Here is a 22,702-nt window from a genome sequence, read left to right as displayed (position 1 = left end):
TCAGGAGGGTTCATCCTGGATAAATCTGGTGGGTTAACTGCTACTTACATCTGTTTTACCAATCCTTTTCTTTTCCTCTTTCCTTATCTAGATTTTTTTTTTTGCTTTGGACAGTTCAATAGCATTCTTAACTTCAAGTGTTTGATGAATTCTCACGTAAATTTTCCTCAAACTTGCTCTCCTTCATCTCTTTTCTCATATGTTCTTGTCCTCTGAACTTCTTTCAGGTGTGTCTGTGTTTTCCACGAAGCAGCTTCCAAAGGACATGCTACCTTATTATGGCTGTAGTTTATTGCTATAGTTTTGAGATTTGAAAGAACTTTGAAGAGTGAAAATAATCAGGATTGCTTCCACTTCCATCTGCAGAATGATTGTACAGAATGACTTATTGTCAGCAAAGTTGTAGGAAAGTCTTCCCTTCTACCAATAAATGCTCAAAATGAAGCTTCCTTCCCTTTTCTTATTCATGCTTGTCGTTGTTGACTGATGTATACTGAAAAAAATACATACCCAAGTGAAACTTTTGTTTTGGTGATCCATTATGGATCTGAAGGAGGCAAAGCAAGTTTTTCTTTTGTCCTGTTTTGTGTGAACATGGGAAGCCTCCATTTGAAGAGTGTCCTGTTGCTTCCAAGGAGAACAGCAGAAGTGCAGTCAGCACATGCCTCACCTTTACCTGAGGGACAACTAGAATAGCAGGCGGTCATGGCAGGTTGTGTTCCTCTACAGCCTGGAAGGTCTATGTGATGTAAGTGTTTAGAGAGATAAGATTCCCAGAGTATTTAGAGCAGAAAAAACCCACTGCTTTGTTTCATGGCTTAAAATGAGTTCTCTTTTGTTCTTTCTCCTGAAAACATAACCTATGGTGTAAGAGCAACATTACTTTTAGCTGAGTGAGAGTTCTCAGGAGTCTAACAATGCCGTCATCTCTGTCACCACCTCAGTTTCTTTCCAGATGCCAAACCCAAAACTCAGATCACAGTCCTTGATCACAGTGAGAACATCCATATTACAGCCTAAATTGCATGTCAGTTTCTTCAGCTTGGGGAAAAAAAAAAAAGGGCAAAAAAACCTGCTTTTGGTGAAGGATCTGCTTGCAGACAGAGAAACCAATGAGTTCCCTTTCAACTCCCGCGTTGCCTTAACATTTCGAGTCAAACTTTTACAGCGCAGGAGAGACCTAAAAGCTAAAACGGAACGAAAAACAACAGATGGAGAATATTTATTTCTTGGGTGGGGAGCTATGGCTGAAGAATAGGATTATATGAGTCTGTTGCCTGCGCGGTGTTGTCAGGGCAGTAATGTGTTGCAGAAGGAGGGTTTCTGAGGGTGGTATTTGGCGTTAAAGGCAGCAGGGCCCGGGCAGCGCGGCCCTCGAGGAGAGGCGGCGGTGGGGCCGAGGCCTATTGTTTCTGTAAGCGGTTGCAGGGCTGTCCAGGTGTCCTGATTTAAAGGCTGCTCCTTGAGACAGGAAATTGTATCTTGTTCTGAGGTTTACTGTAATAAAGTACATAGTCCTGGGGGAATGTGCTGCTGGGCCCATGAATCACTTTATGGGCTGGCTGTTCTGACCTCAGCCCTGTGATTTATTCACGCCATACCGCAGCAGGAATGGCAAAAATGTAACTGGCGCATGGTCTTCCCAGCCTCCCCCTTTCCAGCCCAGATGGGCCTTTAACTGGGAGGCTGCCATAAATCCATAAACGCAGGTCTGCTCAGGGCTGGCAGCTCCACTTGTCCTGCCCGAGAGCTCTCTGCTGTGCGTCTGCTGGGCATTTGGTGGTAGGGGAATCCTCTCGCTCCTCAGGTGTTTCCTTTGTAGTTTTGTGGCCTCATAGTTTCTTGTGTGTAGAAGTGAAGAATCTCAGTGTACTCGTGGTGCTTCTAACAAAAATAAGGCATCTTGAACTGTGCAAGTTTTTGGTAATCCCTTTTTTTCCTTTAAGCTAAAAATAAACAACAAAAAAAAAGGATACCCTACTGTTTTTCAGCTCAGGATGTCACTCTTTTACAGTGACAGACTTGCCAGATGTACCCTTAAGTAAATAGTAGCATTTGCATTTACAGAGGCAGTTAAATGATGTGCTTTTGTTTGAACCACAAATGACAGGCATGAAGAGTAGACCCTGACTCTCAACTCCACTAAGCCATGTTTCTATTTCAATTGACAGTGTTTGTTTACATGTTTTGCATTTAGCAGGTGTTAGTTTTAAAAATCTAACACTTTTCTTTGGTGGTGGTCTTTCCATCTCAGTCTTTAAAACATTTATTCTGCATGAAGCATCCTTATGTTTTCCTGACGTTGTGCAAAATACCTATTTCTTTTGGATAGTTTTAGGATTAAAAGTTGTCCACGTCACTCATGTTCACGCTGCCTCACAGTTATTTTCTGCCCCTCTTCCCTGTGAATGTCCATACAGTTAAGTGTAAGTCTCCACTGTATATTCTTCCCATGAATTTGTCTGGTTTAATCTAATTGTTTTAAATAGTTTAGACATTATAGGGAACTGACAGAAAGAACCTTTAATTTTTCTTTTAATTAGTTTGTAAAATAGTACTGTTAGCTGTAACCTGTTTAGCAGTCCTCTTCCTTGCAACACACTTAAATTTTTGCCTTGACCTTCTCATCCTGAAGTCAGCCAGGGAAAATATGCACAATTTTTCCATCAAGTAGATTAAATTTAAACATCTTGAAATTTAGCAAGAAACTTTTTTGCACACAAGTCTCAATAACTAAGTAGATGCTAAATGATACTTCTTAGCAATTAAAAGGCAACTATACCAAAATAAGCAAGAGGTTACTTAGGAGAAGGTAGGGGAACTTCCACTGATCTATAGTATAGGCAGGTTTTCATGAGAGCTGTTTTTTTGTATGATACAAACTGGTTTAAGTCTGTTTCTTCTGTTTCATATCCTTGAAATTGGAGAGGTTTTACTTTTTCTGAGATTAGAGTTATATCGGTAAATTTACGTGTGATCATGTTTCTTCAATAAAGCAGTTTACTTGGGATTTTTGTTTAAACTACAGGATAAACACAGCTTCAAATTTGCTCAGTTGAAGAGGTGTTGGTAGCTAGAATGTGCTAAAATGAGGTTTTTCCAATTCCCTCACATATGAATGACTTCCTCTCTCACTTTCTATGTGTTTCTTAAGGTTCATGCACCCTGGGTCTCATTACAAAACAGACAATGACAGCTTACTTTGAGATTGTTGAGTTTCTCTTTATTTTAATAAAACTCTTTGAATCTCTACAAGAAAAAGGCTTTGCATACCATTATATTTAACAGGGATCTGATAATAAAGGGTTGTCAAGGGTCTGTTTGCATGGTTTAGATCAGACTTAACAGTGCTTGCTCTGGAGCAACTGAATGTTTTGCAGCATGCAGCTCCAGTTTCATCTCAAGAAGAATAGGGACTGGATAGAGATAAAAACAGAAAAGAGGGCGGTGGGATGCTCCTTACTTACTGTAGAATGCCAGTTGCTTCAAACATCTGGAAAATTATCTTCAGAGCTTATCAGAAAATACTGTAGTGCCCATTCAAACAAATCTTCTGTACTCAGAGACTGCAAGTAGCTACACCTGCTTTCAGACCCGGATTTGAAAAAGGAAATTAAAGGAAACGTCTCAGACCCCTTCTGCCGCAATTACAGAACTAAATATATCCAAATTTTATCCATAGCCCCTGACACCTGCTCCATTCCTGTCCTCAACCCTTTCAACAACTCCTGCTTGCTAAGAAACACTTTTTTGGCACTACTTAAGTAGCAGTCATTGGAGCTACCAGGATCAGGAGGCAAAGCAATGCCTCAGTGTTTAAGGAAGCTGCATCCAGCCTCTTTTCCCCCTGATGCTGCTATTTCTGCCATTATCCAGACACTTGGCATTTCTTATGCTCTCCTTTTAATCCATCTCCTGGGCAGCAGCAGCAACCAGAGAAGACTGAAATACAGGTAGTAAGCATCAGGGTTAGGATGGAATAGAGATCAGCATTAGTGCTGCTGTTTTACTACCACCATCTTTGCAGAATTAATGTAAACAGTCCCATATACTGTGTCTGACTTTATAAGAAATATATCTCTTTAGAAATCAGACAGAGTGGTTCTAGAAGAGAGGCTTGGACAATCGTACTAAAGAGCCCTCAGAGAAGAGGGAGTAGGAACTCTCTCTTAGGTGAGACACATCCAGGCTGGTAATTAGATAGACAATAAATGATTAAAGCAATCCATAACTCCAGCAAGAAAAATTGTTGAAATGCAGAGGAAAATTGAGATGTTTGTAAAAGAACAACAAAATGAAGTAGCTCTACACATTTGGTGTGTAACATGAAACCAGATGTCACAGGGATAACAGCAGTTAAGGGGAAATAGAATAATATTCACAGCTGGAATGTGGGTACAAGTGGTTCAGGAAGGCTAAAAATGAAAGTACAGCTGGTGTATGTTAATGATACTAGAGATTCTGAGGAAATAAAAAAGTGATAGCATAAATTATAGCATTGCTTTGAGTGAAAATAACATAAGGATAATAAAAGGGGTTATACAAAGAGAATGGATGGTATCCTGCTATGGATTTTAGGTGTAGAGTTGTGGTAGATGTAAATAATAACGGAGAAATGTGGTTTTGTAGGAGATGTCTATTTATTGGATACAAATCAGAGAAACTGCTGGGCTTGTTAACTTAATAATTACTAGATCACCACAGGGTAATGTTGGTGTAAGACTTCAGGACTGTAATAAGTGTTGATGGTACTAGAGAAGAAGTCATCACCAAAACCAACTTCAGCTGTAGCGACCACAAATTGAGAAAACTTATATTTAAATAAAAAAACTATGCTAAAAAAGTAAAGTTTTCAGTTTCAGAGTAATACACTGAAAAATTGAGACTATTAGGTGGCATCTAAATTGGACAAAAGGACTAAGATTCAAGTGTAGAGGAAGTAGGGAATTTATTTAAATCAAAAGTCCAAAACTATAAGGACTTTGCATCCAAAACAAAGGGAGAAAAGTTTATGAAAGAGTTACAAAGCTCTGTATCTGCGTCCAAAAGGGAATTAGCAGCAGCCTTTAAAAGTGGTCAAGAAAAAGAGACATTTCTGGGAAGCAGATATTACAGGAATAAAGTGAGAATTAGAGCTTCCAAAAGAAATAAAAATAAATAATAAACATTTTATAGCCACTGATGCAATCCCTGATCAGGAAAAGAAGTGGAATCACAATATACTGAGGATAGGAATAGTATGAATATGGCCCCAGAATTAAATAAATGCCTTTGCCTTGGTTTCCAATGGGCAGTAGATAAAATATAAATAAAGGCAAGTATAATCACCTGTCAGAATGACTCTGTCAAGCATCGAAATGAGGCAGATGCAGAAGTTAGATAAATTATACTAACCAGAAATAAAAGTCATAATAGTCATTTAGAGGGAGGTAGATTCTCTGTCAGTTTGATTTGGGTATAAATATTGGATAGTTTTCATAAAACAACTATGTTACAAATCATGACTTGAGTTTTTACACGATGAGGAACCACAGTAAGACTGCACTATTGCTGTCATCATTTTGGTGATATAACTGAAATTTCTTTCTGCCGTCCTTCACCTGGGTCTGATTCACGAAGGCATAAAGACAATTGTTTTTCCTCTAGTAATTGTGGTTGTTTGGTATGTTATAATCAATGTGAATTCCATGATTCACTTTCCATTCTTACATTTTGGCATTGCTGGCTGTGGCAACTAAGGGTTTGACACTGTCACGGCATCATGAAGAACTGCAGTTCCTCTCAGGATAAGCAACCTGTGGTCAGATTTGGGTTCCTCATGTTTATTCAGGGCTGGGTTTTAACTGACCCGCCAGGCTGCAGGGATACACAGTCAGTGGTGCCGGCACCAGGGACGGGGCAGGAACCTGAAAATGGGAGGGCAGAACCATCTCTTTCAGCAAGAGCCTGTCTTGTGTCAGCTTAAGCTGATTGTGAAACCACATGCTAACCTAAAGCTCAACCTGTACTTGACCATGTCCCAGGAAAAGAAATTAGAGCTGCCTTTCTTATAAGGCCATTTTTCAAAATCTGGTGGATGTATTCTGGTGGCCTGTATTGCCTGGATGAAAAGCATGCCTTAAATTTGTGCTCTATTCGCACTGCTCTTGAGCTGCAGATGAAGAAAGAACGCCAGTTTCAGGACTCCCTTCTCAGAAAAGCCAGCTCTGTGGAACTCAAGAGCCTTGTAAGTACTTCTGTCTCTCATCCAGCTTCTGCACCAAGGGCTGGTAAAACAAGGAAAGTTGTCTTAAAAAAATGCTACGTTTTATAGGGACAGATCTCCCTTAACATCAGGTGCCAGGACTGAAAGTTCCTTCTAAAATGTGCCATCTTCAAGAACTCTCACTCTTCACAGGCAAGTAGGTAAGGCTCGTGTACTATCGGTTTGGCAGCTGTGATATGCAGCAGCCACTTTTTCACTGAAGGAATTCATCAATAAAAATTGTTCAGGAAATTAGTAGTGGGTTTGAAAGTTCCTCTGCGAAAGCCTTAGATTTTTTTTCCTGGACATGCTGGCAGACACAGTAGGACTGTAGTGCAATTCTGAGTGCTCAGAGCTGAGACATGAGCTAGGCTAGGAATTGCAAATTTTTACCTCAGGTGCCAAAGTGGTAAAATTAAAATGGAAAGCTTAACTCAAAGAAGGGCTAAAACATTGATGTGACAGGTAATATAAAATATTTATAGGACTACTTGTGATTTTATCAAACATGTTGAGGGAAAGGACTTTGAAAGGCATTGCTTATTGATTATAGTAAGATCGATGCTTCTGTGATCCTAGACAATTAGGATGTTAATGTGTGTAGGAAAATATATTATTGGTTTTGTTTTTTTTTTTTTAACAAGGACAGTACAAGTGGTAATGCTTCCTGTGTCTGAAATTAGTGTTGATTATTATCACATCATTCATACAGTGGAAAATTAAAGGGGCATCACTTTTGTGACTACACAACTATATTCCCAAAGACTTTGTATTTTTATTTTGTTTTCCCGTTGTGGTCACATGTATGCAATGGCATTAAAAAGGTGTATATTCAGGAGGCTTCAATTTGCTGATGGCAAAAAACCACTTGTTTTCATCTCACTTGTTTTGCTTGAATTTTCAATTTCTTTTTTAGTAGCTGTGAGAGTGTAGATCAGGAGTGAGAAAGACTGCTGATATGCCATCCAGGCCAGGCAAAGGAAACATGCAGATTCAAGGACAGGAATGGAAGGAGTGTGATATTATCCCTTTTGACTGAAGGTGTAAGTCTGTGTTTGGGAAATTAATTTGCAGCCTGAGATTTGATTATTCCCAGCTGTAATTAAAGGGGTAGGTAGTACCTATTGCCAAGTTACATTTTTTTCCCCACTCTCTTGCAGCAAGGGGTTGCTACTGTTTCTTTTGGATAAAAGTTTGCTCACTTTTCGATACTTTGAGATGCATCTTAAACACTGCAGAGATTACAGCCAGTGCAGAATTTGGCAACTTGCTTATTAAGTGAGGTACTGGTCTGTTAGCAGCATGAAATGTCATTCACTGGTCTGACTGCCAATATTTTTCAAGGTAACTTTTAAGAACCAAATCATGATACCCAGAGCAATGTGAGGACTGTCTCCTCCCTGCGAGGTACTGACAGGATGGTGGCTGGTAATGCCAGGATCTCAGGGTGATAGAAACTGGAATTTACTCTCCATATGGTTCAGAGCAGTTAGAGTTTCTTAATTTTCTGAAGATGTTCTATAACCAGCCAAAAAGGTTGAGTTTGGAACTACCACTGCAGTGGCAGACATAGTTTATGACAAAAAGGATGATGCTGGCGCCAGGGGACCTGTCCCATTGGATCAGCAGCTTGGTGTGTTTTATTAGTAATTACTTTTTAAGGGTTTATTAAGTGTGACCCACCCAAACACTGTCATTCTACCAAACCCATGAAATTACTAAATACCATGTCCTAATGCTTTTATGTTCTAAGCTGTCGCCCGTCTGTCTGGATCTCATAATGCTGCAGTGCTGCATCTGAAACTCTTTGCCTACTAGTTCTTTGTCTTGTTGTCACATCATGGGAGGGTTTTTAATTAATCTGCAAATAATATAGTTCACCATCTTGTAATGGTGATTTACCAGGGTAACTTTTACAAATGTCTGTGATAGAAAAGCATTAAAAGCTTTTATCAGCCTTTTCTGTAGGCTGTGAGTAAATGCAGTGGGCAAAAATCAGACAGCTGAAACAAGTGCCAGTTCTTTCATTCTGTGGTGACTGATGCCCTTACTGTGAGTCAATAGTTTATGAAACAGGAGAAAATTTCCATGTGTACTAAAGGCACAATAGCCACAAGTACAGTTAATTTTAAAATGCCAGGTTGAAAATGCTGGCAGGTTAGTCATCCCTCACAGAAGAGCAACAGTCTCTGTTGAAGGAACTGACTGGATTGCTGTGAGATTATAGCTGCCTGAGCTCTTCAAATTTGTGTTGGACTCTTAAATGTTGTAGTTTAATGCCAGTCAGAAGGAAAACAGATTTGATCTCTACAATTCAGCTAGGCCTGATGGAATTATCCCAGTTCCTCTGTGACATTAAAATCAAAGCTGCTGCTGATCTCAATATTGCTTTTATATTATCTCATACACGCTTTCAGAAATACTCCTCATAGGAAGAAATCTCATAATTTGAAATAAAATGTTATAGAACAATGTATTTATAACATTTCTACATGGACCATGTGTTCTCTCTGGCATATGTAAACATATTCTTTTAATGAATATGTATAGTTTTGATGTTTTGAGGCATCATTAATTCAGCACTGTTTGCAGCCCTGTTATTCTTTCTAATTATACAGCTGATAAATATTCCGGTGTTATAACCCTGAGAACAGTACTGCAAGGTAAAAAATTGCTTTCTGTTGTGTTTTACCAAATGGATTCCTCTCCTTCACTAGGAAGGAGCTGTGAAGGAATTACGTAGTCTCCTGAAACCGAGTGCTGTAGAAACCGATTTGACAACATCTTGATTCTATTAGTATTTGTAAGCCAGAGGACAAAATTGGCTACCCTGATAGTTAAAACATTTTTAGTGTTGTGGATGAACCTTTTTTATTACTACTTATTGGACTTACCCTGCTACAGCTTATTATCCAGGAGTCCAGCATATTAGTCTTGCAGTGCTGAGGGTTACTGAGTAGTTAGAAAGTCTCATGTCCCCATTTGCAGAAATATGTGGTGGTTCACCAAAGAGGAAAAAGAGGAATGAAACGAGACTGGTGTGTGCAGTACTCCCAGGAGATGTGTTATGGTTTTCACCACACTGCACACTGGGGTCTTTTGGTGCTAGTGGGAGTTGGTAACTGAATCTATATGAGCTGTAGTTCCTTATTTTCTGGGTTCATTCAAATACTTGGTCACTCAAACTACCAAATCACTTATTCATCCTCACCCAAGCCATACAAGAAATCTCATCTGTGCTGGAGCGTGTCTTTTTTTCTAGGGCCTCTGTAAGCACATGTATGAGATCAACGTACTCCAGAGGCAGCTCTACTGAAATATAACTATTCTGTAGCCATCTATTTAAAAAAGGCAAACCCATCTTTCTTTGCATTATTTTGTTAAGATTGCAAACAGAACAAATATGTTGATAATCATCTTCAGATTATATCTACCACTGTCTCTTAAGAATTGAACCTACTGGTCTTAGTACAGCTCCAGTCTGTATTGATCATGATCCACATTCACTGAAAGGCTTCAGCTTAAATAGAAGGAAAAAAATAAATCCTCCTCTTTTTTTCCAGTTTGGAGTTAATCTTGAACCTGTTTTCGATAGATTTTTCTACACTATTTCCATTTCAGGTTTCCTTTGGTAATATTCAGTCTGTTATAAAGTCTGCTTACCTCTTGTGAGCTTTCACACAGCTCAGTTCGGCCTACAGAACCTGCCCAAATGGAGAGAGAAATAGGCAGTTTTCTCCTGCTGAGTTGATGTTGCCACAGCTACACTACTACCAGCACCTGAAATGCCTGAACTAACTTAAGTGAGCTGTGTCTGTTTAGTGACTCTGGCATTAGCCAGCATTTCAAAAGATCAACCACCTTGGGCTGTGCAGCAAGTGTGTGTTTTGCCTGCCTATGAGAACATTTCACGACCCCCAGTTTTGTGAACTGAAGACAAGCAGTTTGCTGAAGAAATTAAGCCTGTACCACTGACTGAGCCTCTGTGACTGACTGCAGCACTGCTGACAGATAGGTTTGTTCACATGCTACTAGCACCATTCACACAGCAGCCCATTTTCTCCTTCTTGCCACCTCATCTGTCTTACAGCATGTTCTTCTGGTCTCCCTGGGGATAACAGCTCTCAAGAAAGGAAACAAGTCACTTTTGTAGTGCTCTTCAGTCACAAACCTTGTCTTTTGCTTGGTGATGTTTGCTTTTTGTGATCTTTTAGAATCATTTTGGCAGTTTCAACCTCTGTTGAGAACAATAGCATGCCATTACAGACAGAGCTGACAGCGACACTTGCACTTCTCCCATATGAAACAGTATACAGTTAGCTTGCAGAATTCAAAATGCAGCTACAATGCCCTTATCACATCACATTTTTCTTTCTTTTGTTCAAACTTCATCTTGTTTCAGTTCTAAAAAACAATCAGAAAGCCTTTCACCTTTCACCCCACTCCTTGACCAGCACCCCTGTCTCACTTTTCTAAGATGTGCTGGCAAAAATTTTTCCACAAAAAAAAAAAAGTTATGGACTGTTATCCATATCTCATTTTCCTGGCCTTGAGGTTTTCATTTAAGAAGCAGAGATGGGCAGCAAAGGATTTGATTGCAGAAGGTATATGCCTTATGTGCTATTTGAGCACCTCCAATTTCCATACCAGAGTAATGGCCATATAGATAGTGTTACTGAGATATTCTTGGCTCTGGTCCTGAATCATCAGCAAGGATTGTGGGTTTACTATTAAAAGAATAAGTGTTTCTTTAGAATCAAAACAGATTACTCTAAAGCAAGTGAAAATGACCAGAGCTCCAAGCCAGCCTGTCTTTCCCAGGATACCGATAGCTAGAAAAAAGCAGAGGTCATGGATCATGTTCTGTCACTTCACTCTATTGGTATTTTTCATGTTTCAGGCAGACATCCAAAATTGTACACTTTTCCACAAAGCAAAAGCAACAGAAACAAAATGGCAATAATAACACATCCACTAACCATCGTTCCCACACCTACAATCTTGACACTACAACTGGGAATCTGATGTGCACCTTTTCCTTTCTTCTACTCTTTGCCTCCATGAAGTAATTAGAATATTTGTATTTCTTCATAGGATAAATGTATTTAGAATATCTTTCTATTATTCTCAAATATCTGAAGAAATTTGCTTAATTTTGTGGTATTACATTTTGAAAGACAAGGAGTAATTTAAGGAACTAGTTTTTCTAGATATGATCTAGACAGGATCCAAGTACTCTCTAAACTGGATCTGTGAGATTTTTGATACACTGGTAATTCATTTAAAGCAAGCTAACTCTGTTAGCATGTACAAGAGACATCTGTGTAAACCCAGAGAGAAATTCCACCTAAAGAAAGTCCATTGTGTGAGTCCATTCTGTTGTCAGATGATGAACAATTTTGTCTGTTGAAACACACCTTTTCCTCTTGAAATACATGATTCTTTCTCATTTTTTGATACAGTGGCTTCATTTGGGATCCTGATAATAAACTTCTTTGTATTGATTGCTGCAGCAAAACTTAGGCTATAGTTGAAGTGACTGAGGAGACGAGGAGAGATCACCTCTTACCAATTTTATTCCTATGCTCTAGTTTCTTCTGCTGTCCAGTGATAGAGGTCTTAAGGTTTCACTCACATAAGTATTTCTAGGAGCTCAATCACTGACTGGGATAAGAAGAAAGCCAGGTCTTACACTGGTCACTCTCTTCTGACCTAAACCTGCAATATGTGAGAAAAAGTTTTTCTTCCATCCCAGCTGTTGCTCATCTGAAAGCAATCATCATCACTCGTGGGTGAATTTTCACCCATTGTTGTAGCAAATCTTAACACCTTTCAAGTGACAGCAGTAGTAGTATTTTTTATCAACTATAGAAAATGACAGGAGGTTATTAAATGTGGTGTCTAACTCATGCAACTCTCAGAGATCAACAGCCTCAGAACCTGTGGTTTCTGCTCCAGGGCTGTGTAGACAGCGTGCCTTTCACAGAACTGTGGGCAGAAGTGCTGGGCTGGTTACTGCCAGGCTGGGTTACAGCCCTGAGCTGCTCCTCAGAGGCTACTGTTGTCTCAGATCTTTCAGCAAGGTGGCACATGTAGTTCTTTCCTGATACCATTCTATTAGAATGCTTTTCTTGCATCTTTAATGAAAGACTTCAGTGTGAAGGCAATGTTATTAGTACAATAATTGCTACTAACATGATTAGCAGAATTGTTTTAGCACATTCGATTATTTTTTTTAAATCATTCTCTGAGATTATCAATATTAACATGCTTTTGTTTATAAACTACAGCATATAAAATTTTTTATCCGTTGGGAATTTGAATTTTTTGCTGATTTACCTGTATTTTCAACTGAATTTTTAGGTGAAAGGTAGATAGGAAATCTGTAATATTCAGTTTATCTTTCATCATCACTGCTGCATGATGTCGTCTGTCACACCACCACCACCATAAATGGTTAGGACTTCATTTTGTTCCTTCTTTGTGAGGTGATGAGAGGTGGGACAAGCCACCCCTACCCTATTGGGCAATAAGGGCAAAGTTTGCTTTTATGTCCTGTTGCACATCCTGCACTAGATGGAGGTGAGAAGTAAGGTCAAAGGATGTACATAGTCGTTTTCTCTAACACAGAGCAATCCTCTGAGTTCATTTAAGAACTGTTGATTTATGATCAGGGTAATTATCTCTGTCTCCTTTCTTCCCAGTATCTATAAAATATTTCTGAATTTTATTTGTAAGAGTTTTCTTTCTCTTTTGAAAGAGTGTGACAAGGTTGGTTTTCCAGAGCTAGTTATTATAGTGCTTGGGGCTCAAGATCTTGCTACAGAATGTTATTTATTGGTTGTTCACAAGAAAAGTCAAAGAATAGTTCAAGCATCCTTGAAGGCATCTATTTCAACATATGTTATGTAGCACAAAAATGTCACCATTTCCTTCTGGGAATATACTGTATTGTTCGAGAGATTTCAGTAAAATTGTCACATGCCACCTTTCTAAAATAGCTGCATGAATAGACAGTATAACCTAATGTAATTTAGCACAGAAGTCATGATTCGCCCAGTATTTGTGGGTGTGTTCTCATAATCTGTTCTGGAAATGCTTAGAATGTTATAGAGAATGAAAGTGTTCAGACAAAGCAATAGTTAATGTTGGTTATTAAAAGCCGAGAAGCTGAGTGCAGAATAAGAACATATTTTTATATGTTTTTCTTATCCTATAAGCAACTATGTGGTATCAGCACATTTAGGGGGAGGTGGGTGGGTCTTGCCTTCCTTTTCCACCAAGGGACGTATAACTGTGACAAATGTATTTACTGCTGCTTTTCAGAGTTGCACACTGGTACAGCATCACAGTTCAACACTTTGTAAAGGCTTCCTCTCCATTTTGGAGGATAATAATGTCGTTTGTTTGGTTTTGGTTTTCAGACAAGAAGCCCTTCTTGCTGCCATTAGTGAAAAAGATGCCAATATTGCTCTGCTAGAGCTTTCATCCTCTAAGAAGAAGACCCAAGATGAAGTGGCTGCACTGAAACGAGAGAAAGACCGACTCGTGCAACAGCTCAAGCAGCAGGTGGGTAGAGGAGGGCTGGGAAAGAAACCGGTTAATAATCTGATGTAGGATTATCATCTCGATTTATGGAACGTATAATCCTGTCGTATGTTGGGATAGAAAGTACATAAACAACAATTTCAAACTAGCTACAGGTCATGAAGTCTGTGAACCATAGTAGAGAAAGAAGAGGACTCAACATTGAGGGAAGTTTCTTTCTGTCCCTGAGTAGTAAATGTGGGATAGAATGTATAGGAAATTGTGAATGAAGAGAACATTGGCTATTATCCTCTACAGGCACAAGTAATCACAGATTCAGGGAAAAGTAATGATCCTTCTCTTAGTGGTTTGTATTTGCCTTGTTGGTGAAGAAGCATAGATGGAAGAAGATTCTCCTTGCTGTAGAGCTCAAGTATGGACGTGTTAAGCCTACACAGTCTCTGCTGTGATTTTTAACCTGTGACAGGAGCACCATATGGGAATGCCAGCTGCTGGAGTAGACTTTAGGAGGTCTCATGCTTGTGAGGAGATTGGTCCTTTCCTATTTCTGACCTCTCCCATTTTTAAGATATTTTTGTATTGGCATAACAATTAGAAAAAATATGATTCTATTCAAGCATTTAATACCGTATTTCAGTATTGAATGCAATATATTGCCAGTAAAACACAGAGAAAGCAAAAGGCATCCCTGGCAATAAGAGATTTAGGATCTGAAAAGATCTGTGTAGATTTTTCACTTCAGCATTTCTAGTGGTTTTTTCTGAGTTATTCCCTTGCCACATTCCTTGTAATAGCACATATGCTGCTGCCAATCCAGTATCAACTTCTTCAGTGCCACCATTTCTATCTTCATAAAGTTTTATGTGCAACATTTCATCTGTCAACCAGATGATTTCTGCTGCTGTCAAAGAATGTAAGACAAAAACAGGTCTGCTTTATGATAAGAGATTTCTCTGCTTCTTCCTTAGGAAACACAAGTAGGTTATTGGCCATATTGTTTAAGATAACAATTATATATGGTTTAATTGAAGAATAGTAGTTTTGGAATTTTTTATACCAGCTTCAGAATGAGCAAGAAGTATGGGTTACAGTCTTGTATTATTTACTTCTGGGCAAGAGTTGTAATTGCTTTTGCTGGTCAGCCAGATGATCTTCTACTAAAACAGGATTCATAAGTGCTCACAGAAATGTAAAGTACTTGTTTTCTTCATGTAACTGTCTGTTGCTGTAGCAGCCTTAATATATGTTACCACTCATTTGAAGAGAAATTAAAACTTTATTCTTAGTTCTTGTTGACCTAAGTTTAATGCAGGTGCTTTCATGCCCCTTGCCCTTTCCAGTTTCCTTCTGATTATCCTTTGTTGGTAGATGGAACAGTCTTTAGTACTTTGTGGTGAGTTTTTTCCTGCTGAAAATTTGTGTATATTTAGTGTATTAAGGTTGTGCTTATCTGTAATGACTTGGGTTTCAGTTAAGTGATTTTTTAAACATTGTTATGGTTCATATCATTATCTTTCAGTGCTATATATGTAGTATAAGTATAAAATCAAAGGTCCAATGCATCCTCAGTTCCCAAGGCAGGATATATGTTTACATGTAAACAATCTAAACTATATAATTAAAAAATACCTGAGAAATATTTATGTGACCAAATAGAGATTTGACACATCCTCACTAAATTCTATCCTACATTTTAACGATGTGTCATTTTTTATCCTTTTTTATGTACAGCTTTCAATACATTGAAGGAAAAACTCTACAAAGATGTTTATAATAGGACAATAATAGTCACCACCTCTGTAAGTTTCAGGGAATCTGAAGTCCCATTTGTTTTTTTCAGTACCAGTAGTTTTGGTATATGCTTTTCTGCATAAACTCAAATCACACCAGCTTTGACAGTTCCAGAAATAGGAGGTGGGTCAGAAGAGAAGGTGATGAGATTTTACAGTATCCTCATTACTGATGCAGTCAAGGGGAATCTCATTTTTCTACATGCTTTGCAAATATTCTGTGTACTTGGCCCTCGCAGTCCTCTTCAATTTTTACAGGTCACCAGCCTCATATTTTCCACCAAAACAGCTATGCTGCTTCATCAACTTAAGCTTTCTCTACATGGACCCTTTTCTGCATCTTGAGAACAAGGGTCCATCTGTGTTTGCCGGCTCCACAGAACCGTATCACATTTCAGGAACTTCCTAAAAGTTCAGCTGTAATTCTTAAATTTAGAGTTGAAATTGTGAATGAAAAAATCTTTCAGACTTGCACATATTGAACGCAGCTGTTCAAAAAAAGGCAAGTGATGCCACTAATCAAGATATTCTGGAAGACTTTGAAAAGCAGTTCTGGAACCCAAAAAGTTTATTCAACCATTCAGATCCAGAGCTGTGAGCCTGACCTCGCTAATCTCTGTTTCAGGACTGTTGAGCTCTCTGATAAGTATTTGGTGTTTCCATCCATCCCAGTGCTAGGAAATGCTTAGACTTTGTGGTGGGAAAGCAGCTCTTTCAGTTGGCGGGCAGACACAGTTGACTAAAAGATTCCCGTTTCCACGTACGTAGGATGCAAATAGAAATGCTGAGCAATATCGGAAGGGGGTGGTTTGTGGGAAGAGTTATGCATGCTGTGGTACCATAGGTCTGATTGCTGAATCTCACTGCAAACTGGAAAGAGCTGGAAAGAGCTTCTGACATAGATAGTGCTTTAGGAAAGCAATTTTCTGACTATGCTGCAACAGTGAGTGTGAATGGATCCGAGCATGTAGGATAGAATTTGGATTATGCCTTTTCATTACTTGTGCTGGTTACTATTGACTAACTTGCTGTTAATTGCCCTTTCTTAGAGTACAGAAAGATATAACACTCTCACAAAACAAAAACTTCTTCTAATAATTTCAGGTGATTTTTATTTATTTGAAAATATTGGCGAAGACACATAGATTCATCAAGGAAAGGTTGCAAGGATTCTGGAGGACGCTATGGCATTCCTCACTGTAACTCTCCTTTCTCCTTTCCCAACACTGTCACATTCCCGGTCACTCACAGGGCAAGGGCACTGCTGCAAAAGGGAGGGAAGGAGTCCTGCCAAAGACATTTTGGTTCTTTAATTTCTCTAAGTATGTGCATTAAAGTTTGGATGAAGAGAGGCATTTTGGAAAGAGGATATGGCATCAATGTTGTTTTAATTTAGAGTTTCTAGGCTCTGAATTGCAGGAATGTGCCTCAATATAGAGACCATTTCCTAATGAGGCACTCGGCATTGACCAGGCTCTCCAGTAAATGGAGCTGCCTGTTTCATATTGGTTGTCAGTTTGTGTGAGGGATTTCCTCTATCATTGGAAAGGCAGGCCGATTGCAGGGCGAGGGTCACCAGCTAATGTGGTCCCAATTTACTTCCTCCCAGGGTACTTTGTCTCCGTGGGTAGTTCATGGAGAAGCAGTGGTTGGGAGGCTGCTTCACCAGAGGGGGCCGGGGCTGATGCAAGAGAGCAGAGCTGGAGGTTGTCTAACCAGGTCCAGATGTCGCGCGGCAAGCGCCAGCCCACGCGCTCGGGTTGTGCGCCCTGGAGGAGCCCCCGCCATGTGTGTCACACTGGAATTCACAGGGGCCCAAGGAACCTTGGCCTGCTTTGTGGCAGCACATCCACTGCTCATCTGTTAGAAAGTAGCCTGTTTGCCATTTATTCCTTCCCTTGTTGAGCTAAGTTTTAAGGATCAGGATATATTTATCGCAGCGGAGCAAAGCACTGCTCTTCGGCTTTGAGTGGTAAAGGGAAGGCATATCTGAATGGGCTGAGGTTTTCCTGTCTGTGGGCTTTGAGCCTTAAATGCTTGGGGTTTTCTGCTAGGAACTGTTTGTAGCAAAGGCTGTCATTTTCTGTATTTGTACAGTGTCTAGCACAGTGGGGGCCTGACTTGACCAGCATCTCTAGGCACTGCCATGCCATAAATGCAAAGTAATGGTGTTAAAATTTTTAGGAGGCTCTGAACAGTATTAGTGTCTGTTTTCGGAGAGCATGGAGCATTATTCAAATGAATTGTTTGTAAATCACTGTATTCATTTGTACTATTATATAATATTTCATAATTATTATGGGTTCTTTTATAATAGCAGGAGTTACCAGGAACTAGCTTGACTCAGTGTTGTTGATGACAGGATATCAAAATTTTCATTTTAAGTGGTGCGACTTCACGTTAGATTAGTACTGGGTACATTTTTATTATGCTGCCTTTTCCTAAATAAAAGTTATTTTCAGATCAGTTCCTCAGTCCTTTATGAACATGTTTAGTTTTCATCCTATACTTCAGCATGCTCACAGAACCAACTAACATAAGCTTTCTCCACGTATTTCATGAACATATATTTCCATCTATCATGCAAACTGTTAGTGAAAAATACTGAATAGTAATGAGCTCTGTGGAACCCACTTGGTTTATCCAGTTACTGTTCTTAAAGACTGTAAGTGAAGGAGACCTTCAGTCTTGGAAAGTCTTTTCTATGACTTGTCTGTCTATCATTTTATGTAATCTGTAATGTTACTTACTGCAATTCAAGATCATTCCTATTTTTTCTATGTCTTATGGGAAAAAAAGGCTTTCATGTTTTTGCATAGACACACTTGCTGTTTGTTTACACTAGACTTAGTGAAAAGAGTTCCTTTCTTTTTTAGTGAAGGGAGATAAGAAACCTCCTGCTATTGGAAGTGTGGGTTATGTAGTCAGCTTGCTTGCCTTTCAGAGGAATCTTTAATACCTGTCATTCCCTTTTACTTCTATATCCTCATCAAGATTGTTCCTTCCTCTGTGGGCCAGCATGAATTTGAGAGACTGTTATTTATCATTCCCACAAATGGACAGGAATTATTTGGCGATGGCTAGTAATAATAATAGTTAGCATTTATACAATATATAATATATATTTTATCTAGCCATGCAAGTGCCCAAGCTGTTTTCCCTGTGCTACTTTGTGCCTCTTCCCTATAGGACTTTGACTGACTTTATGAAACCAAGGTACTGCAAAGACTGGTTTTCCAAGTAAATGTGGTTCATGGGATCATGGGAAAAAGGAAAGAATTTTAGATTCCAGAATAGCTTCTCCCTCCAAAAATGCTATTTTCCCACTGTTACTTGCTTCCCTGGAAACCCTGCACACTGACACCTGACACTCCTCTGCTGTGAACTTTTCCAAAGTGAAGTTCCACTAGTTGGAGTCATTTCTGTTTATAACAAGAGAATGTAAAACAGGTCAAAGGAGACTGACAGGCAAGCATTTTCCTCTTACTGCCATGGAGCTGTATCAGCATGACCACACTGCTGGCAGTTTTTATTACCACCCTGCCTGATGAAATAATACAGATTGAGAGAGGCATTCAGTTAGCCCTTTGCTTGCCCTGATTTGAAACCATGTCTGATGAGAGTGATCACCCTGTTAGCAAGCAAATTTCTTCTTCAGATGACATGGATACGATCACTGCAGGTAATTGCTAAATGTGGTGCTGTTTCTTCTGTAACAGAACCACTGTTGTTCTCCAAGAAGTCTCAGCAGTGTGACAGTCCCCTCTGAAATTCAGTGAGGGGAGGTTTCTCCCAAACCAGGAGGCAACTTGGCAAGTTTAGGAAGATTTATGTAAGTTGTCTTGAGGATGGTGGTGTTGGCTTTTTTATAGATGAGAAAGAAAAGTTAATATTTGAAATGAGTGATGAGATTCAGGGCACTTGGATCCATCTTTGTTTATTGATCTCTTCACCACAGTACCCATACTTGCACTAGCAAGAGTCCAAATAGATGCAAAAGTGGGGAAGGAAAACCTGTGCAATAAGAAAGTAAAGAACAGGCAGATGAGTTCTAAGGGATCATGTTTAAGGGATCATGATTTCTGCACGTATTGGTTAGAACAGAAGGCACACTGTGAATTTTGGTGTTCTCTGATGCCAGGTTAACCTATTTGAAACAGCTACAGATTAATGCACTTTACCAGAAACTTTTCAAGGAAGAGTGAAACATTTCAAGAACTATTATCACTTATAGGGGTCTTGTTACATAAATAGTGCACTCACAGCCTCATTTGTATACTGCATGGTCTGTAGAGTCAGTGTAAAGTCATCTTTTTTCAGATTCTTGTACCACCACTATCTGGAGGGTCAATTGCAGCTTTTCAATTACCGACTTTAATATACAAAAGTGCCAAAATATGCAGTTTTTATGGTATATTCTTAGCTGTACTAACAGGGTAGCTGGCATATATGTGAGCAGGCCAAAGTGGGGGAAATCACTCTGTACACTTCCTATTCAGGAAGCTGTTGGACTAGAAACAGAAGAAACTTCTGGCCGAAGTGAATATATATTCACTAATTGGCTCTCATCAAGCATTGCCAGCTGTCAAATTTAAGCATCGTGGCTTTTGTCGAAGGCCTGTAATCCACCTAGATTATCAATCACAGCGTTGCTTGTTTTGCCAGGCTTTGCTCCTCAGTAATTGTTTCTGTCAAGGGGGAAGTTTCTGCCAGGAGCAGACCCCAGCACCCTGACAGCAGCTGAGCAGGCACAGAAAGCAAGGCTTTGTCATGCCCTTGAGCAGCGCTTCCTGAACAGAGCACAAGAAGTCCTTGCAGATTAAAAGAAAGCACCTTCTCCCTGCCATGTGTTCCAGACTTTTTTCCCATCATTTTTAATCATCTGTTAGCGCAGTAACAGCACTCAGTGCAGCGTCAGCAGTCTTTTTGGGGGCAGCATTTCGCTTCTCTGTGGTATTACTTATGCTCCCATTCCCCTCTCCCTCCTCCTTTTACCTTTACCCTTTGCCTCTGGTATGACCAAATCAAAATGTATGTTCAGGTGAGCTCTTTGCTGTCGCTGGCCTCACAGTGCCAGCCTGTTGGCTCTGCTGTAAACAGCCATGTCTGCTTTCTGCTTGTGCCTTCACTCATTTCTCAGCCTGTTCTTTTTGGGGTATTGCAGTGGCAGCTATGGAGGTTTGCTTGAAGGGGAAGGTGTTTTGCCTCACTGACAGAGTGCGCTTTAAGATTTATAAAAGTACTGTGAAACTCAGATGACGACACAGTATCTGCTACCATTTCTTTCTAGACATTTGTAACATTTTAAAAAATTCTCTGGGGACTAATCTCAAGTTTGTCCTCAAATCCAAGTTTGTTTCAAAAACCTGTTTCATTCTATTAGAAATATTCCTCTGTTTATCTTAATATATTAAGATTTTCATATTCTAGTTTTACTGCTTTTTAATTGACTAGAAGTTTGCACAAATAAGTTTAAATTAATTGGATAATTGTCAACAGCATCTAGGGCCACATATACAGTAGCTCTCATTCAAGGCTTATGAACTCCTGTAGTAAGTCATTTAGACAACATTGTCTCTGACTAGAAAATCAGGATTGCTGGACAAGTCTAGGTTAGCAGCTGAGAGACCCTGTGTCCCATTTTTGTAAGTGACCAACTTGATGGAGATGGATATCAGATAAGATTGTTAAACCTGTACTGGGAGAACCAGGCTTGTTAGCAGTATTAAAGAGTTAAGAATACTCAGTAAGCTTGGGTTTCTTCAGAAGAGTGCACTAGGATGTCTGATTTGAGGCCTGAAAAATAATCATTCCTTTGTCTGTAAGTAGTATTTCTGGACATTAGTGCAGTGTAAAAATAGTCACTGTCATTTCACATCACAGTTGCACCATACTACAGTGGTTTACTGTAGTTATCGTGACACAAATCACTGATCTGATACACAATGTTTTTCAATTAAATAAAGAGAATATATTAGAGCAGGTCTGTATAATGCACACATCCTACAGAGTATCTATGTAATTAGTTCTATTTCTTCTTTGCTACAAAGTTTATGTTGAGAACAGTTACCCTCCCTAGTTTCTGACAGTCTCTGTGTTAGTTGATGAGTCATGAGATAGATTCAAAAACTCAGAAAGAGTGGTCTGAACAGCTCAAGATTGCCAAAATAGTTGTTCATTCAAGGAATACAGTTATGGGTGCATCTTCTTTTGCTTAACTTCTGTGGTTTGTGGGGTAGTTGGGAAGGACCCATACATGATTGCTCCCTGTTTGTTGTCCAGTGTCAGGATGTGCCTCAGGGGTAAAACATCTGAGACTCTCTGACCATCGGTCCTTGTGGCTGGGTTGGTTTGGCATCACTCTATTGGTATTTGAATTGATGGTGTCTGAAGGATGACTGGAAAATGGAATGATTTTATGATTACATTTTAATCTTGTCATTTAGACCCATTGTTTAGGGAACTCTGAAGTGTCGGTAACAGGGAGGATTCCACTTAAACATGTAAACGTGTAAAAATTCTTGATGAAATAAACCCATGAATATATTTTTTTGGGAAGAAGCAGCAATTTCACACCAAAATTTCAGATACAGGAAGGTTTTGAATTACTTGTTTGAATTCAGTAAAAATACCAGTAACCATCCTTACTGGCATTTCATTGATTGGATGCAGGTTTTTCTATACTAAATTAGTCCTGTTCATTTGAGCTGTTTTACCTGACACACTGACAATTGTCTAGGAGACACGTGTCCCTTTACCTCAGCTTCATTCAAAATGAGCTAACTTGGTACAATATGCTTATCTCTTCCTACATTTATTTATTATTCCCCGGCTAACACACAACACACTGAACAGTTTCATGCTGATGCTATAAAGTAGACTTTATTTGTGGTTACTTGCCTTTGGATGAAAAGGTTAACAAACCTGTGACATCAACAACTATCTTACATAAAAAGCAATTCACATATTGGTAGTCAGTAGAAGTGTAGTGGCAGAAAGCTGAAAGGCATTCTACCAGCTTTAATATTGGTTTTAATTTGTGTAAGGTCTGTAACTGGTGAGGTGATAGATGATTCAAGGTGTGTTCCAAAAATGTGTAAAGGAGAAAGTGAAGTCAGAG

General features: G+C 39.3%; 1 protein-coding gene across 14 annotated transcripts in view; it reads left to right on the top strand.

The window, feature by feature from the left end:
* ERC1 (ELKS/RAB6-interacting/CAST family member 1) overlaps positions 1 to 22,702 on the top strand; it is a 273,988-nt gene that overhangs the window by 208,572 nt on the left and 42,714 nt on the right. For all 14 annotated transcript variants that reach the window (XR_010430601.1, XR_010430603.1, XR_010430602.1 and 11 more), the window contains one exon: positions 13,669 to 13,813. Coding sequence is in view for 10 of the 14 variants with exons in the window: in XM_064654578.1 (XP_064510648.1) it covers positions 13,669 to 13,813 (145 nt within the window). In the remaining 4 variants the exon portion in view is untranslated. The remainder of the gene's footprint in view (positions 1 to 13,668; positions 13,814 to 22,702) is intronic.

This window comes from Pseudopipra pipra, chromosome 5 (assembly GCF_036250125.1).
Source record: "Pseudopipra pipra isolate bDixPip1 chromosome 5, bDixPip1.hap1, whole genome shotgun sequence".
Lineage (NCBI taxonomy): Eukaryota > Metazoa > Chordata > Aves > Passeriformes > Pipridae > Pseudopipra > Pseudopipra pipra.
Note: the sequence above shows the minus strand (reverse complement) of the source record. Positions and strands in the feature narration are given on the sequence as shown.